Source organism: Eutrigla gurnardus (genome assembly GCF_963514095.1).
Source record: "Eutrigla gurnardus genome assembly, chromosome: 8".
Lineage (NCBI taxonomy): Eukaryota > Metazoa > Chordata > Actinopteri > Perciformes > Triglidae > Eutrigla > Eutrigla gurnardus.
Window position 1 is genome coordinate 13,115,035 of NC_139922.1, and position 17,839 is coordinate 13,132,873.

The 17,839-nt window shown below is 43.1% G+C and overlaps 2 protein-coding genes across 8 annotated transcripts in view; both read left to right on the plus strand.

Moving 5' to 3' along the window:
• The first annotated feature begins 3,482 nt into the window (after positions 1 to 3,482).
• dhh (desert hedgehog signaling molecule) lies at positions 3,483 to 9,492 on the plus strand. Its single transcript, XM_084015047.1, has 4 exons — positions 3,483 to 3,758; positions 3,972 to 4,381; positions 7,065 to 7,326; positions 7,453 to 9,492. Exons 2-4 carry the CDS (start codon positions 4,073 to 4,075, stop codon positions 8,256 to 8,258), a joined length of 1,377 nt encoding a protein of 458 aa, XP_083871173.1. The 5' UTR covers positions 3,483 to 3,758; positions 3,972 to 4,072; the 3' UTR covers positions 8,259 to 9,492.
• A 2,693-nt stretch (positions 9,493 to 12,185) lies between these two features.
• Positions 12,186 to 17,839, plus strand: part of kmt2d (lysine (K)-specific methyltransferase 2D) — a 29,670-nt gene continuing 24,016 nt past the window's right edge. For 4 of the 7 annotated variants that reach the window (XM_084014706.1, XM_084014708.1, XM_084014711.1 and 1 more), the window contains exons 1-11: positions 12,186 to 12,339; positions 14,745 to 14,827; positions 15,086 to 15,197; positions 15,314 to 15,516; positions 15,656 to 15,765; positions 15,872 to 16,034; positions 16,217 to 16,388; positions 16,548 to 16,662; positions 16,820 to 16,998; positions 17,107 to 17,408; positions 17,677 to 17,793. In XM_084014706.1, coding sequence (XP_083870832.1) covers positions 14,779 to 14,827; positions 15,086 to 15,197; positions 15,314 to 15,516; positions 15,656 to 15,765; positions 15,872 to 16,034; positions 16,217 to 16,388; positions 16,548 to 16,662; positions 16,820 to 16,998; positions 17,107 to 17,408; positions 17,677 to 17,793 — 1,522 coding nt within the window. In that variant the 5' untranslated portion in view covers positions 12,186 to 12,339; positions 14,745 to 14,778. Of the gene's footprint in view, positions 12,340 to 14,037; positions 14,180 to 14,744; positions 14,828 to 15,085; positions 15,198 to 15,313; positions 15,517 to 15,655; positions 15,766 to 15,871; positions 16,035 to 16,216; positions 16,389 to 16,547; positions 16,663 to 16,819; positions 16,999 to 17,106; positions 17,409 to 17,676; positions 17,794 to 17,839 lie in introns of those variants that run through there. The other 3 variants (XM_084014710.1, XM_084014712.1, XM_084014707.1) reach the window with 3 other exon arrangements.

A 17,839-nucleotide genomic window follows, 5' to 3' on the forward strand; every position in this document is an offset into this window, starting at 1 on the left:
TTTCCTTATCTAATTTTTCTAAAGTCGGTTCGAGAAAACCCCGTCTCTGATTAATTTCTCCCTCTTGATTTTTGTTTGCATTTCTTGTTTTGTTTTGTTGGATGTTTTAATTAAGCTTATTTGGATTGGGTTTTGTTTTGCACTGCATTTCCTTTGCTAAAAGGAAATGAAGTCAAATGTCGCTGTAACATTACTGGAACATCTGGAGACTGGTTACCCTCTGAGGAAGTGACATATAAGGCAGACATAAGGTGTCTGAGAGAGACAGAGAGGGATTAGTACATGATCAGTGGGCCTTGAAAGGAAGCGGAGGTTTTTTTTCAATGTGATTCATGTTGGAACAAACCCAGACTATGGCTGTCCCAAGTCTCAGAACTGAAATTCTCCTTGTATTTAATGAAATAATGCCACAGCTACTGAAAGTCTGTCTGGACGCCTCACAATGTTACACAAAATAGCGTACAGGTTTTTTGGGGGGAGCTTATCAGAATTGTATTATTTTCTTTATTAAGATGCTTTGTACAGAGAGAGAGTATTTAATAACCCCACATGTCCCTTAACCGTGGAAGTAGTTTGGGAAACACTAGCATAGCACCTCTCCGTGCAGCAACATATAAAGGTCGATAGCAGTGCAATCAAAGTGCCCCAGCAGTCCCACTGGGTAATACACTCTATTGGACAGGCTGTCGAGCATATCAGCGACAAGGCGGGAGACGGGCAGCATGTAATGGGATGAGATAAACTATCTTTATTGTCAAAACATAAGAATGAAGGGGGGAAAAAGACACAGATTAGCTTTCCTGACAGTCGGACGTTTGAAGTTTGTGCCAAAGCGCATTAGGGGCTGTTATTCCCTCATTTGTGCCCCTGCAAATACCAAACCACTGACAGGAAAAGGCGAGACCTCTAATCAACTGATAATGGGTCACACTGTCCGTTTGCCATAGTTGCCTGCCATCCTGCATGCACGCTCACGGCACACTTGCTTCACACAGTTGCCCACCGCAGGCCTTTGTATCATTGGGCGGCTTTGGGTGAACGGCGAGATGTGGATTTTTTTAGCGAGAAACGCAGTATCACAATATTCCGTTCAAAAGGAAACTCTTTAGGCATACAGTATGTGACCTATAAATGCAAATTATCTTTTTATGAGTCGTTTTCACAAAACAAGATATAGCATCATTCCTGACCTTTGACCTGCTAGTCTGGGGCCAGGAAGTTCCACCCTTCGCAGTCTATTGTCCACTTTGTTGCAGCATCGCCTCAACCTCGGCTCACTGGTGCTCTTTTTAAAAGGCCAAATCAAGGCTGAGCAATGAACCTGGACTTGGTGTACACATTCTACATCAATGTGTCTCACACCATCATATGACACATGGTGTGTTGTTAAAAGGTGAAGCGTGGTGAGTAACCACCAAAGACCATGTTACGATACATACGCCAAGAATCATCCAGTGTGTGCAGTCACATCAGCATGCACCACCCTGCCTCTTCCTGCACTGATAACATGGAGAGAGACAGTGGAAGGGGCGGTGTAGTTGTGGGCAAAGAGAAAGGACGTGTGTGTGTGTGCTTGGGGTGGGGGTGGTTAGGTGTCAGTTCCTTGACTTTCCTTTCCCCCCCCCACTCCAAATCCTTCTAACGGCCTCCATCTGAGGAAGTGGATCCTGTCTATTCATTGGATAGTGTCTATTCAGCTCTAAGAAACAAAACAAACACTTGAGATGTCAAAGCCAGCACTGCTTGAAAACCTACGCCTGTTTTTAAAAGACTGAATCCTTAAATACGTGATTTGTGATCCTGATTTCATCCTCGGAGCATAATGTAGCAGATCCTGTAACGCTGCTGTCAGTTACTGTCATCTCCAGAAAAAACCCAGCCTGCAGGTGCATGCTGTATTTGACTGCAGGCCCAGGTGCATGCACAGGCGTATGTATGGAAGGAACAAAGCGGGGTAGGCTAACCCAAGCAGGAAAGATCTCGTTTTCTCCGACTGTGGCTTTTGCAGGAAGCCCAACCATTCACTCGGCCATGTACTCCCATCCTGAAATGGGGGAGTGAAATGCTGAGAGCCAGAAGGAGGCAGCGGGAAGCAGGCGGATGGGGGCACCAAAATAAAAACGAATAAGAATGACTTTATTTCCATCTCCAACCCGCAGACGTTTGCTTCCTTCCTTTTCCTTTCATGTCCGATGGAAATCTCGTCTCTCGTACGGCTTTGAAGAGAAACATCGGTGTGGGTGATTGTAGATGTGAAAGTGTTCGTTTGCCTTTTGTGATCGAGTCCTTCCCTGCATTTGTTATGAAGGACGTGAAGGCTGATATCTCCCATCTTTGTGGCTCGGGCCAGAGTTGAGCCTTGTTTATCATAAGGACAGGAAGATGCAGCTTCGCTTTGCCACCCCTCCCTACAACATCCTGGGATCTTCTGGAAGCGTCCCTAAGGATGCCTTTCCATGGTCACAGTGGAGCTCAGTGACCTACGCTTCATCACGCAAAGGCAATTTTTCAAGTGCTGTTTTAGATCAGGCACTGTAAGTCACAGGTGCTTTTTAGATCTTTAGGCTTAGTATCGATATAATCTTTTTGTCATCAACACAAGACCATTCATATAAACATCCAGAAGCTCTGTTGTGCGTGGGCTAAAGATTCTTTGAAACAAAGTCACTGCAAAAAAAAAAAAAAACTGGTGATGCACTGAGTCCTCAAGTGTTCCAGGAAGCTGAAGATAGGACCGTGACACACCTTGACCTTTTTACCCATCATTAATTCATGTTTCCGTGTGCGATTACACACGTCAGGCCCCCCCGAGACACGATGCGTTTCTTTACAGCTCTCTCTCTTTGGAATTATCTGACACATTTTTATAACTCCCAGCTATTGTTCTGTGGCTGATAAAAAAAAAAAATAAGATGTTGATGTGGCCAGCGGGTGTTTCCAGCAGAGGTCGACCGGCTCCCCAAACACAGGAAGGCAGCACTGTAAGTCTCAGTCTGGGGTGTCAAGGCTGGACACTTGTGCTCCATCATAGACCCTCACCTTCAACCGTGCCTATTAATAACTTCAGCACAGGGTCATCCCAGTTCATCCATCTCCTCTTGATGGGTGGGGATGAGCTGACAGAAGCAAGGGCGTGTTGGTTCAAAGTTATACCATTCAGTTTGATTGTTTTTTTTAAATGTGTAAATAAGTGCATGTGCTCTAAATAAAAATATGTCAAAGAGAATTTAAGGTGATTTGTTTGTTAAGTAATTAAACTGTGTAGTTTGGTGTGGAAATGTTTCCCTAACTCTAATGGTTAATAGGAGGTGGGGGGGGGGGTCATTGTGTTAACAGGAGTATAGGCTAATCATATGTCCTTTGTAAGTTTGAATTGGAGGCGTGTGCTGTCGCGGTGGGAGCGCGCAGAGGAAGGGAGGGCAATCTTGTCCGGACGCTAATAAGACCCAATGGCTGGTGCAAGGTGGCCAGGAGCTCTGACACGCACCGGGAGACGGGAGACGAAGGAGAGAAGGAGAAAGAAAAAAAGACTCTCGGGGAGACATTTTTTTCTGGATGGACAAAGAGGATGAGAGCGCCGTAGGAATCGCGGGGAGCCGCGGTGCGTTTGGCGTGCGTCAGTTTGCGTGCCTCGTCTGAGGAACCGCGTCAAGAGAGAAGCGATAAGCGACGAGAAAGCGACGAGAAACACCTGCTTCGAGACGGGTACCCGCGTGGAGATGACTTTGAGCACACAGGAGGCTTAAAAGCAGCAGAAGGTTGGACAGAAATATTTGGACAGAACCCTTAAAGAGCTAGTGTGTCTTCTTGCTATTAATAGCTGGTGGCAAAGTTCAGAAACTTTCAGCCAATCAGATAAAAAGCCTAACTTTTGGTCATCCAGAACAACTCTTTTTTTATTTTTATCAGTGTATACAGTTAAATGTTCCTACATGTCCCAATGAGTAAATCGTTTTTTTAATCATCACCAGCTCTAATACCATATGACTTGGAATGGACCGAGATTTGACCCTCATTCACATGCTATCACACACCTGGAGCCACTGACTCCTGGGAGCCTCCACCCTCCCCAATGAAGCAGTCCTGGTGGGCCCGCCTGGCACAGCTCGGCCTGCTCGCTGCGTGGACCTGCGTATGGCTGGTCCAGGGATGTGGACCGGGCCCTGGTTACGGCGTCCGCCCCAGGCCCAGGAAACTCACTGCCATGCACTACAAGCAGTTTTTCCCCAACTTCTCAGAAAACAACCTCGGTGCCAGCGGGAGGGCAGAGGGCAAGATCGCACGCAACTCTGAGCGCTTTAATGAGCTCGTGTGCAACTACAACCCAGACATAGTCTTCAAGGATGAGGAGAACACCAACGCGGACCGCTTCATGACCAAGGTGAGACGGGGGTGCTGCGGTTAGTCCTGTTCAATCATTGTAGATTTTAAGGATGTAGTTGAATTAGATTGTACACTGGATGACTTGTTTCCATTAACCCCAGTGATACCTGGTGGTCGGTTGAACGGTAAGTACAATGAAATGGGCAGAGAGTAACCGGCAGCTTGTCTGAAGGATGCTTAAACCCTTGCAAGCCAATCCCTCGGCTAGGTGATTGATTAACTACAGGGCCAGGCATCAGCTCATGCCATGCAACCCGGCATGGCACCTTCAAATCAAATCACGTAACCTCATTCATTGTTTGCAGTGCCTGCCCTTGCCGGGGCTCCTAACGCACAAACAAATATTCAACACAGAGTGTGTAAGTTTTAACTTCCCCTCCCCTTTCTTCAGATAAGGAGATCAGGATGTAATTCAACACTACCCCTTAAGAGACTGCCTTCCCCTTCAGGAACACTTCCTTTTAATCTTTAACCAAAGTCTTTGTTACTGGAAATCAAACTTGTCCTATGACAGGTTCTCAGTGGCACTTAAATGTCCATTATTTCATGTGTGTTGGGGACAGGTAGCCACGTTCAAATCTCATGCCTAAAAAAAAAAAGTGGCAAAGACGATTTACCATCTGGACACTTTGAACGCCACACTGCGGGGTTTCTTGTTGCCCGGCTTTTGGATGCTGCGGCTTTCTGTGATTGTTAGGATACAAATCTGTGTTCCTTCCCCTCCCCGAGTGATTGTATGTGATGGAAATCTGCGGCTGCGTGTGATTGCCCCACCGATGCCCAGTTTGAGCGTGTGCACGTGCATGTGCCCCTCTTTTTGCCCAGACGTGAAAGACGCTCATTGTGCGTCATTTGGAGACTCAGAGGGGTCGCCTATACTAAATTCCCGCCTGCTGAAGTAATGGCACCGTCGGTAAAGCGACTATTGTAGTTCTGACAATGAAACGCCTCTCCTCAATGGCATTGCGAGAGAAAAAAAATCTACCCAGTTTGTTTTCTGTCACTCTCGCTTTCTCACTCTCGCTGTCACATTCCCAAGTCTATGCCCATGAATTCTTGCCCTCTGCCCTCTCTCTTTACTCCCAACCTCGGCCCTCAGCTACACTGCTTTCTTCTCACCCAACTTTTTCTCCTTCCGTCTCTCCCACTCCCACCACCCCCCCTTTTCTTTTCCTACCCATTTTTATTACTCAGTTGCATGATAACCTTTATGGAATCAATTATAGGCCACAAGACCTGCCACATCACAAGTCACAGAAGAAATAAGCATCAAGGGGATGATAATGAATGCATCACCTCGGCTGCTGACGTCCTAATTTTTCAGTGCTGACACAGTCCGTAACGGGGGTGTTAAGAGTCACTGTGCACATTTCTGATCAAATGTCTCGGGTGAAACAGAGGAAAACTCATGCCTGGAACAATCTGGAAAAAAAGGCAGAGAATGGCCTTGATTATTCTGTCACCCTGTCCAAAAGGCCAAGGAATGCGCAAAACTGGCTACAGTAGCTTTGTTCTCGTCTTCTGATTGTTGGAGCAAGGTTGAGATGGCCTTTAGCGGAGTAGAGGAGGGATTGTGTGATGATACCAGCAGACAAACAGTCATAACCTGGGTTCCAAGAGAAGGAGCTCAAATTCCTCATCATTTTTCTTCTCTTTGCACTGAAATTATTCTGTGCACTGAAGTGCACAGTAGGCTTACATACTGTACATACCTTGAGTACACATAGACTGTGCCATCTACTCTGTTAATAAATGATTGCAAGTGCTACTTCTACTTCAGTCAGACATGTGGGTTCTCTCCTGGTTCTCTGGCTTCCTCCCACAGTCTGAAGACATGCAGGTTAGGTTAATTGGTGACTGTAAATTGCCCGTAGGTGTGAATGTGAACATGCTTGGTTGTCTGTCGCTGTGGGGCTGCATGTCAGCCCTGTGATCGACTGGAAACCTGTCCAGGGTGCACCCTGGGATCGGCTCCAGCCCCCCGCGACCCTGAATGGGATAAGAGATTACAGATCATTTATGGATGGATGTAATTCACTGAAAATCATTTTTATATTTTTATTCTCTTCTTCCCCAACATGCATTGTACCCTTAAAAAAGGCAAAATAATCAACTAGAAGGGGTATTACAGAACAAACATGAAGAGAAACTTTCAAAATGACACATTGATATTGATACAGTCTACACATTTTATTTCTTTGCATACTGGTGTTCTATTAGTCATTTAGTATTATTAAATATTAATATTTTGTTGTAGCTTTCAATAAGTTTAAGCAAGAAAATACATAGACATACATAGTTCAATATTTAAGAACTAAGTATAAATATTTGCTATTAAATTAAATGGATACCTGAATGTTTTGTACATGTTTTGCTACTGGGAAAAGGATGAAATAATTGAATGCATAACATAAACATGTTTAATAAGGATAAAATATGTGGGAAATTATACAGCTGGACAATAATAGTCCATGCTCTCCGGAAGACAAACTATGTAATGGAGACACTGTTCCTAAATGACCTCAAACACATCCTTGTCAGTCCGTATAGCAATTTCTTGTTACTTATCGACCAACATGTGTGTCGATACCGACATGTAAGCGATGAACTGATATTGGCTGATTAACTAGTTCATACTGTTTCAAACTGAGCATGTTTCCTCTGTGTTATTCTGTTTCTAGCGCTGTAAGGACTGTTTGAACAGGTTGGCTATCGCGGTGATGAACCTGTGGCCCGGGGTCCACTTACGTGTGACAGAGGCCTGGGACGAGGACGGCCACCACCCTCCTGGCTCTCTGCACTATGAAGGCAGGGCCGTGGATATAACCACTGACGACAGAGAAACGGAGAAGTATGGTCTGCTAGCCCAGCTGGCTGTGGAGGCTGGCTTCGACTGGGTCCACTATGAGTCCAAATATCACATCCACTGCTCAGTAAAAGCTGGTAAGTGTCATGCAGTTAAGATGTGTCAGATTACACACTTTGCGGTATTGTGTGTCAGGACGCTAAAAGGAACGCAGTCTGTTTAGTCATCTTGTGTTTTTTTTTATTATGCTGATCTTCCTGCAGATCACTCTGTTGCAGTGGAAAAAGGTGGCTGTTTCCCCGGCTGGGCCCGGGTGACTGTTGCTGGAGGGGTGCAGAAGAGCCTGTCGTCCCTGGCTGTAGGCGACAAAGTCATGGCCCTGTCTGGGACAGGCCAAGTCGTGTTCAGCCAAGTCCTCTTGTTTCTGCACCGGGACCAAGAAAGACGGTCTACTTTCCTGTCTCTGGAGACAGAAGATGGCCATCGATTGGCCCTTACTCCCCATCACTTGGTCTTTTTAGCGCCCCACTGTGGACTCCACAGCAGCGAGTATCAGGCTCAATTTGCTAGTCGAGCCCAAACAGGAGCCTGCGTTCTCATCCATACAGCAGAGGGTCGAGTACGCCCATCTCGAATCATCTCGGTTTCGGCAGAGGAAAGCGTGGGAGTGTATGCGCCCCTGACAGAAGCTGGGTCTCTGTTTGTCGATGGGGTGCTGGCATCCAGCTATGCTCTGGTGGAGGACCACAGACTTGCCCACTGGGCATTTGGACCTGTGCGACTCCTCTCCTCATTCAATCAGCTCCTTTGGGGAGAGACAGGAAAGCAACAGCAGACCACAGACAGTGAAACAGCTTGCATAAAGACTCCATTTCATTGTAGTACTTTGGCCGCGGAGGACGAAGCAGGTGTATATGTGAATAACGGCACTCTGAATAGCCAAAAGGAGCTGAGTGAACATCTGAGGATGGAAATGAAGGAGAAGCAAACGTCAGATGTTCACTGGTATGCCAGACTGCTGCACTATTTTGGATGTATCTTTTTAGACTCCAACTCATTTCATCCTTAAAAGCCTTAAACTATACGCGTGTCACACTGTTAAATGTTACTGCTTAGATACATTTAAACTAACACTTCCTGTTCTTTTCCTCAATAATTTAAACGCACTGGAATGGCTTTATTTTTCTTTCTTTCTTTTGTTTGCTTATAATCTATCATAATGATATACATGCTAATACTTACATGATATTTTGTAAGAGATGAAGTTTGATGAGACAAATTGTCTGAGCAGGTTAATGTAAAAAAAAAAGTGTAATTTCAAAATGTTATTTCTTTTAATTATTTCAGCTATATATGTAAAAATATATACTATTCTAATGGGATAGGAATGAATTTTCCCACAACAATAGAATCTTTATTTTTGTACTTTCTGAATCATAATATATAAATGTTTCATTTTACCATAATAATGTCACTACGTGTATTGTATGTCCTCACATGTTGTAAAACAAATTAAAATATCTTTTTTTTTAAGCTTAGCTTTTCTTCAGCTCTGGTGTACATTTTGTCTGATGAGGCGATTTTGTCTTTTACTTGTTTAGCAAAAGTGAGTGTGACGAACCCGATACACATGCAGAATGATCACTTCTGGGGTCGTAGTTGAGCATTATGTACCTTACACTGTTCAGGAACTCTGTGGAAATCGAGTCCAGCTGGCTGACGGGTTAATGAAAAGCCCAGACGTACTTAATATTCCCCACACTGTGCCACCACCTTGTCTTTATCACAGACTTTATCACGTAGCTACTTCAAGGGAGTTATTGGGTCTCTTGCAATCTTAAAGGGGACAGCTTTATTACTGTCCACTGACCAATTTGGGGCAAAAGTACTATTATCTGTTGGTGTCGTAGTACAGTTTATTGATTACACAACTTTCAGTTTTGTTGCATCTCATTTATGTATTCCAGTCTGCACTATACAATTTGACATTACAAGTAGTTTTCCAGTTACTCGTAGCATTAAGTTAATTTTTTGTATCTTTTCAAATGTTTATAATAAGCCGGGCCACATTCAGGACATGAAGTACAAGGTTATACACCCCCTTGTGGAGGAATTGATAATGAAACGTGAATTTGATTTCATATAACGTCTTAAATGCCCTTGTACAGATGACATCTAGATAATAAACTGTAATTCAACAAACCTTGTAAAACGTAGCAGTTTATTGACAATATGACAAGTATGTGACTGTACTCCACAACTCAAAAGGAATAGGATATTAGGAAAGCAAACCACAGACAACATCCTATAGAAGTAGCCTTTGTTTCTTATGGTTACTGTAACTGTAAAAATAAATAATATTGATGACCCAAATTGTATTCTCTTCTTCAGGTTTATGTTCTGTTGTAAACATCTGTGGAGGTATTCCAGGGGATTATCCCTGAGATACAGAAGGCAGATGGGAAAGCACTCGTTCAGCGGACTGACCAATAGGAGACACTCAGTGTCCTAATACCACCCTCTGTTTACATCCATTGGCCAATCAGTCACTGTCTTCCAACCGGTCTCAGCCCCCCCAAAATCTAATCCAATCTTGCTAAAGCTGAATGGGGAGTTAACTAATCTTGTCAGTAGGACCAGTAATAACCTATTTTTAAAATAAAAAAGGCATACCACATCCAGGCACAGAAAAGCACACATTTCCTGATCGACATTTGCTTATGTTTGCAAAATACAGACCAGAGTCAGCAGGTTTAAATAAGGATGACAAATGTTTGGAAAAAAAACATGAAAGGGAAGAGATACATGTGGAGATTTGGCATGGGTTTGTAAAGAATGTGAAAATAATTGAGTGCCACAGAACATCGTCAACCAAACGTTAGAGGATGAACAAACTGGGTCAAGTGTTCTCTGTATGGACAAAAGAGCTTATGACTCCATATGTGATTTAAACCTAGACATTGAATGGAAATGTAAGTCACTTCAACACCTCAGAGACCAGTTATTTATTGTCTAATCCAATGAACAATTATCAAAAACTATAAGTTAATACAAAACCACTTTAATACCTACTATTTGAGGCGTTAAACTAGATTATTGGGTGTATGAACATGTTTCTTAAGCGTTTGTTATGTTATGTTGCAAGGAATGTTAGAAAGCCAACTGCATCCATCCAAAGAATTCTTGTAACATTTTTGTCTCATCTGAGCCATGAAGCCTCCACATACCTCTGCACATATGCTTTACTCTGCAGCAGGTGCTTGTTCACTGAGTACATATAGCACACAATATATTGTCAGACATTTGTGTGTGTGATCACTCACATTTATTTTGGGCAGTGCTTTCTGAAAAAAGGAAAGATAAAAAGGAAGCATTGACTTTGGGAACTTATTTTCATGACAATTAAACGATATGCTATAGTATGCAAAGTGTTGGAAGCTTAACATAGTACCAGTAAATAAAAACTAACATTTAAGAATTTTAAACAACATATCCTTTCTGATAAGGAAGCCTAATGATAAAGAAGGCCTCTCTCATTCCCACCCCTATTGGGTGTGCATGCATCCACTGTGTGCATATACATTATTATTGCTTCTAATTTCGTTGACAATCAGATTTGAGCAGGTATGATTCGAACAAATAAGTATAGATCACAAAAACGTAAAGGTATATTGTGTCGGGCTGTAAAACTGTTGAGCGTGCACAATATAGTATTATATTGTGGTCTATTAAGGCCATACAATTATTTTGATTTCTATTCATCATTATCCACACGTGATACGAAACTTAAAATGGCACTAATGTGGATGGTAATTACAAATGCCTGGGTAATGATAAAACAATCTGGCGGCAAATGATCAGGGTTCAGCATAACTAACAGGTGTTTACTTAGGTCATAATCAGTGAACCTGCTGAAAACATGGTGGAGGTTTATGTCAGATCATGTCCGTTTGAAGCACGTTGATCGATGAGCCTATTCTTCCCAATCACTCCAACCAAACGCGCGATGCAAAGTAATAAAGTAGAAGTGCGAGTACAGTAATAGAGGCCGAATAAGTCAGTATAACCCCCGAGTATGTGCACAAACGTTTATTTCAATTACAAAATTGATTTACGATGACAAATATGGGCCTAACAGAACTGAATTAAATCGCCCCGACCAGCACAACAAAGGCACGCACCCGTAAGCATGACAAACTAGCTTTGGTTTCACAATCACGACAATCTAATGAAAAATGGCTTCCCTGGATCCGAAAATCTAATGACCTAATATCTAATATCCACCATATTTCAGTGCTCCGCGCTCTCCACATCAAAATCGACCGCTGCGCGCTAAATGATCGCCCCGACACAACGTTGTTCATTGAAACACTAAAGTTGTAACACGATTGACTGGTGCCTGGTGATAAAAATGCATTTATGCTCGTTCTTTTGCACGAATACTTTTTTGACGTAGTTGTTATTAGCCAGCACTTGCTAGCAGCAGCTATCCACTTGGCGGAACAGCCGTGTTAAGAAGGCGCAACGCAGTTGAGCGAAGTGAAGCGATGCTAGTGATGCCAGGGTACCAATGCAAAGTTGAGCTGCACATTTAGGTGTATGAACGTTTCCATCGACAGAAACTAAAAGAAAAAAATATATTTACTGTGGTTTCAAAGTTTTGGGGCTTTCACTCTTGGATTCACTGTTTAGTGCAAACTTGCAGTAGATTTTAACGACCTCGCCAGTGAGATTCCAGAACAGAGCCGAAGCTGGCTCCTGTTAGCCTTGAAGCTAAAGCCACACAAGCGAGGAGCCAGATAGCTGGGTTGTTTCATGTTCACGGCATTAAACCGGGGAGCTTTTTTCCGGGACTGGTAGGCGGCTTGTCCCAGTGCTCAATAGCTCCCCAGTAGTACACGACCACTCGACACAAAGCTCAGGTTGCTGCTTAGCTAGCTAACTATAGCATTACCCGTCTAGTTAATAAGCTAGCTAGCATCACCGCACAGTCTGCCTTCCGCCGAGGTGCACTTCCCCCACTCTCCCTCCAGCCGGCTAGCCGCAGCGTTAGTCCGGTACATAAAATGAAGCGACCATCAGCATTTTGGGAAGCTGTGTGGCTGTTGGGATTTTGCTGATGTATGAGGAGACGATATTGTTTTTTTGAGGTGAGCTGTTTTTATTATGGCCTCTTTCAACTTCTTTCAACAGACAAAACTAAAGACACATCAACCCTGACCTTAGACCGGGTAATGTTATCTCTGCTATCGGTAACATTTAGCTAGCTGTTAGCTTCGACCAGATGGGGGTGTCTACTTGCTGGCGAATTAGCTATGTTACCTGGGTGCTAACTTTAGGCTGACATATATTATGTGTTGGCTGTGCCCACGGTATGAGCCATAGAGTAGTTGGTTGACATTTGAGAAGTATATGTGCTTATGCATGAGGTGGTGTTTATTTCTCCTAGTTTTGCCTCTTCGGGACACTTTGTTGCTACGTCACCATTGGTAGTTGTTAGCTTTTCCGTTTCAGCCTGTCTCAAGCGACACGGACAAGACTATTTGCTGGACAGAACCAACCCTTCGAAGTCGGTGTTTACATTGAGGAATAGTGCTTAGCTTTGCAATTATTCAACTATAAAATCTCAATAGCTTTTAATGTGGCACTGCAACACACCGCTTCTGCTGTTGACTAACGTTACAAGATAAAAACAATTGGGTTCACGGGGAAAGTTAATTTGTAACGTTAACACTTTTTAACGTTAACTTAGCTAACAGGATGTTAAGACGTTAACTAAACGCTAGCCATCATATCATTACTTTTTGCCCTGAACATCGCCAACTTCATTGAAGAGATAAAGCCTATTTAGTATCACCATTAACTGTGATATAACAACAGTTAGGTTTTTTTAGGACTTGGATTTGTTGTTGAGAAGAGATTGCATTTCCAGTGTTGCTGCCACCGAACACGCTTGTTACGAAGATTGAAGTTAACGCTTAATAAAGACATTTATTTTGCCCGTCAGCTCAGCTTTATTCTGCCGCTAAAAGCTTCTGGTGCCATTTTCTAAACAGCGTTTTGATGTAACGCCACGTATTGTGTAGTTGGGTTAATAGTGCAGGCATGTGGCATTTTATTTTGGTTGTAACGTTGAAGTGCTCACGTTAACTGGACAGGCATCCACACACTCCTGTGTAATTTCGACCGAGATGCGTAAACATTGTAATTGGTTTGCTTTTATACTTTACTACACTCTCTGGTCCTAATTTGTGATTAATTCTGCTCCTATGCGTTACAAACAAAAGCGCATCCGTCCTCGTACTGCGGTCTGCTTTCATGTGCCTCTATACGAATGAATAGGACACATTTCGAAACATGTGTGTGATAACGTTAGCTCACAGGATGATCAGTATGATGGCACCGTTTTTTGTTTTGTAAATGACGAAACACTGCGATACTCTGCGCTACATCTACAGTCAAAGCCACTGTCGCATGTATTGTCTTTTGAGCCCCATTAAATCAGGGCATACCGTTACAGCATCGCATCACTGCTGCTTTTGTCGCTTGTGTATTGTTTTCTAACATTTGGGGATTCATGGTGACATAAACAAATATCGGTGAGGCTGTGATACACCACAAGTAAAAACATCACATGCGTGTCGCGTTTGTTAATCGCTTTTACACGATATAAAAAACATGATATGACTTCCTATTATTGAAGTCGTTTGGATGAAATAAACGCCGAGCCCGTTCAATCCTGCATTGTTTGTTTTATAATAACCTCATTTTTCGTCAATGCCGTGAATCCCACAGCGGAACTATGATGCTTGCGACAAAGGTTCTGCACGACAGGAGCTCCGCTGCAACAGGAAGTTCCACATACGGAAGTTGTGTTTTCTTTGTGTATCCCGATTTATGGTTGTTTTATTTGGGGAAACACCATTTTAGTTTGATCATTTTGCGCTTTTTCGCGCCGCTGTTTCACCGAGTTGGATTATGCATTGCTGGGTAACGTTAAATGATAACATGAATTGTTAAAGCGGTTTCCGGTTAATCTATCTCCTTTAGCCCTCGCGCTATTTTCATGAGTTTGCGAGTAAGCTCGATTGCAGTACTGCTAACGTTAGTCAGATTAACACAAGGAAATCATCTCAAGAGAGGACATAACAGCCATGTTTAATTGGTTGCGTTGTTGGTTTCAAGTCTTTATGTGAGAAGTGCTTTTGGGTGTAGGAATAAGGAAGCTCGTGTGTTGCATTCCTTGTTTTATGATGACAAACATATGTTGGAAAATTAACATGACATTTTATTCTTTGCTAAGTGGTGACCTGGGCTGCTGTTCTTTTATGGGAGGAAACCTACATCTCTTGCATTTTGTATTTTTTTTTTTATATAGTCAGATCTGTTTTGATTCTCCCCATTTATAGTAAAGTGATAACAGAGCTGATGTTAATGGCATAGCCAGTTCAGATATGATGCCCACTGCTTGTTTGTGGACGGTGGATGGTTTCATTATTGTTCTACTTCTGGCTAACATTTACACATCGATTCTACTTACATTTTTAAATTGCAGATCTCTGTCAAGGAGGTCAAAATCAGTACAGGGGATGGACGAGCAGAAATCAAACTGCGAAGAAAATGACTCTGAACCAACAGGTAATTTGCTGTTTTTTTAATTTTAATTTTCGGCATTGTCCCGTTGCCACCAGTTATGATTGTACGCTATTCTGCAGCAAGATGAATAATAATATACTGTGCCTTTTGATCTGTAAGAGAAATGCTCATGGTTGAGAATGATTTTCCAAAGATAATTTATTAGAAGTGATAATAGCAGGAGGCTATATAGGTTTAGTGAAAACAATTTATTCCCATTATTGAAGGTGAGATTGTCTTCTTTTCCCCCCCATTCTCTAGCCGATGACAATGCCCCTTCAAAGCAGCTTGTCTCCTGTGAGGAGGAGTCCGAAGCCCTTCTTGCTGCTGAGGACGTGTCTGGTGCTACTACAGCCTCATCCAGTACACCTGTGTAAGTTATTCATTCTGATCAAAAAATGTGTCTTTATCCCAAGAAACTCATCGTTGACAACACCAAAAACGGAATCTCTATTTGTGTTTTGAACAATTTTGTTTGTGACTGTACAGAGAGAGCGTTCGAGCCTGTGCGCTTTGTAACTGTGTGGAGCGGAGCCTACATGGACAGCGGGAACTGAGACACTTTGGGCCATTTTCGGAGCGGTCGACCCTCAAGCCATCAGCTTTCCCATTGTCGCAGCCCGGAAATGATGACCTGTCTTCCATTGGATTTTCCGACTCCCCGTGTCTGGCATCACTCTTTGACGACACAGGTGACCACTCAAAATAAAATGCTATTATATTTAATTTTTATACAGTAAATAATTGCTATAATTATGGATTAGGTTCCATCTACTAGCAATGCGTTTTTTGTAAACAAATTTGACTGATATTATACCTTATTATGAACAGGGGGTTGTTCGGTTCATCATTGGTGTGCGGTGTGGTCGGAGGGAGTGAAGCGGATGGAGAACGATGAGCTGGAGAATGTGGATAAGGCCGTTATCTCAGGGACACAGCAGGTAAGTCAGTTGTCCATAGAGCTGGATGAGATGGTATCAGGTGGGAATAAATGGATTAGCAGACTTCCTTCACAAAATCTTACTTGCAACCATTGGATTGTTCCAGCTGTGCGAATACTGCAAAAGGCTGGGCGCAACCATTCGATGCCATGCTGAGGGCTGCTCACGGTTCTACCACTTCCCCTGCTCGGCAGCCAGTGGATCCTTCCAGTCCATGAAGCAGTTGGTCCTCCTCTGTCCAGAGCACATAGACAAAGCAGAGGAGTTGGGTAAGAGGACCAAACATTTTTCTAAAATTGTAATGTTGTGATTTAAGGCATGCTCACAGTAGGGCTTGTGCTACTCACAAATTACAAGCTGATGACAGGTTGTCAATATCATAAAACAAGTCCAACTCCTGTTTCACATTCATATTTATTTTTGTCTTTTTTAAATTTATTTGTTTTTACAGCAGGTGAGGAGTCTTGGTGTGCAGTGTGTGACTCAGCGGGGGAGCTTACAGACCTACTGTTCTGTACGGGTTGTGGCCAACATTATCATGCGGCCTGTCTGGAGATTGGTGCTACGCCCATCCAGCGGGCAGGATGGCAGTGCCCAGAGTGTAAAGTGTGTCAGACTTGCAGGTGAGTCGAACTGCACCCTGTACTAGCGAATATGATCCAGTGCCTCAAAATTTAACTTAATATTTGTAATGTTTTTATTTTTTTATTTTTTTTTAAGTGTTTTATTTGAGCATAAGTTCTCATTTTTAAGAGCAGTGTCTTTTTTGTTTATTTTCTTAGACAACCAGGTGAAGACTCCAAAATGTTGGTGTGCGATGCCTGTGATAAGGGCTACCACACCTTCTGTCTCCAGCCAGCCATGGATTCTCTCCCCTCTGACCCATGGAAATGCAGAGTTAGTCACATTTGTCTTTACCTTGGCATAAAGAGATGCCCTTCAAAAAAATAGTTTTTATTTACCAGGTTATGAAGGGATGTGAATGGGAGCTTGTTTCATGGGCTTCTTTGATCGTTCAGTTTACATTTTACTCCCATAATTTGTATCTCCTCAGAGGTGCCGTGTATGTACAGAGTGTGGTGTCCGTGGACTGGTGCTACCAGGTTCGGCCCAGTGGTTTGACAACTACGCTGTGTGTGAGGGCTGCCAGCGGCATCGCAGCTCTATGTGTGGTGTGTGCAGCAAAGCTGCCAACCCATCTGTCACTCTGCAGTGCTGCAGCACGTGCCACAGGTAAGTTTGATGCAGAGGAGAAAAAGTTAATTTGTGGTAGCTTTCATGTGTGGGCTTGTCACTCATATTGTCCTAAAATATTCCATGATTATCTCTTTATAATCTTAGGTGGGTGCACAGTGAGTGTGCTTTACCGGGGGAGATTTCAGAAGCCAAATGCATTTGCCAGCTTTGCAAAGAAGATCAGCAGCAGCCTGTCACTCAAATATACACTGCAGAGATACAAACCAGAGAGGTATCTGAGGAGACTGAAGGACAAGTGGATTTGGTGGAGATGACAATCCAAACGGATGCAGACATGGTGACAGAAGAGCACACAGAATTAGCAGAGGTAACACCAGGACAGAAAGGCTCATCTAAGATGGATCAGGCTGAAGCTACGACTGACAGAGAGACCCCCATGGACTTGGGTAAGTCAGAGTCGGACAGAACATAAAACAGACTTTATGAGGCATGTCCGTCATGTATTTTATACTAGCTGACTTTTTTATGCCAACTGTGTCTTGTCCAATTCAAAACGAAAAAAAAAACAAAAAAAACTTCCTTTTCATTGTTTCTATATGTAGCACTTGAAGTTGACTTGCATGATTCTCACAGTTTTCTGGTTGTAGCTGCATTTTTCAACATACTTACTATAAGTTCGGTCTAATAATACATGTAATGTAACTTTGGTTTTAGGGGTGGAATCTGCAGTTGTTGAGACAACAGATGGGGAAAAAATTGTTGAGGACCATCTGCAGGAAGCAACAGAAGGAGTGACTGCTGAGGCGACTGCTGCTTTACTTGAGTCTAAAGGTAAACTCGGAACACACTAGACATATTTGGAAATTAACACAAAGCA

Bases quoted from the DNA above. Each gene is read 5' to 3' on its own strand.
- dhh (XM_084015047.1), top strand. From the start codon at position 4,073: ATGAAGCAGTCCTGGTGGGCCCGCCTGGCACAGCTCGGCCTGCTCGCT. The intron at 4,382-7,064 runs GTGAGACGGGGG...TTCTGTTTCTAG, and splicing joins CGGACCGCTTCATGACCAAG to CGCTGTAAGGACTGTTTGAA. The intron at 7,327-7,452 runs GTAAGTGTCATG...ATCTTCCTGCAG, and splicing joins CCACTGCTCAGTAAAAGCTG to ATCACTCTGTTGCAGTGGAA.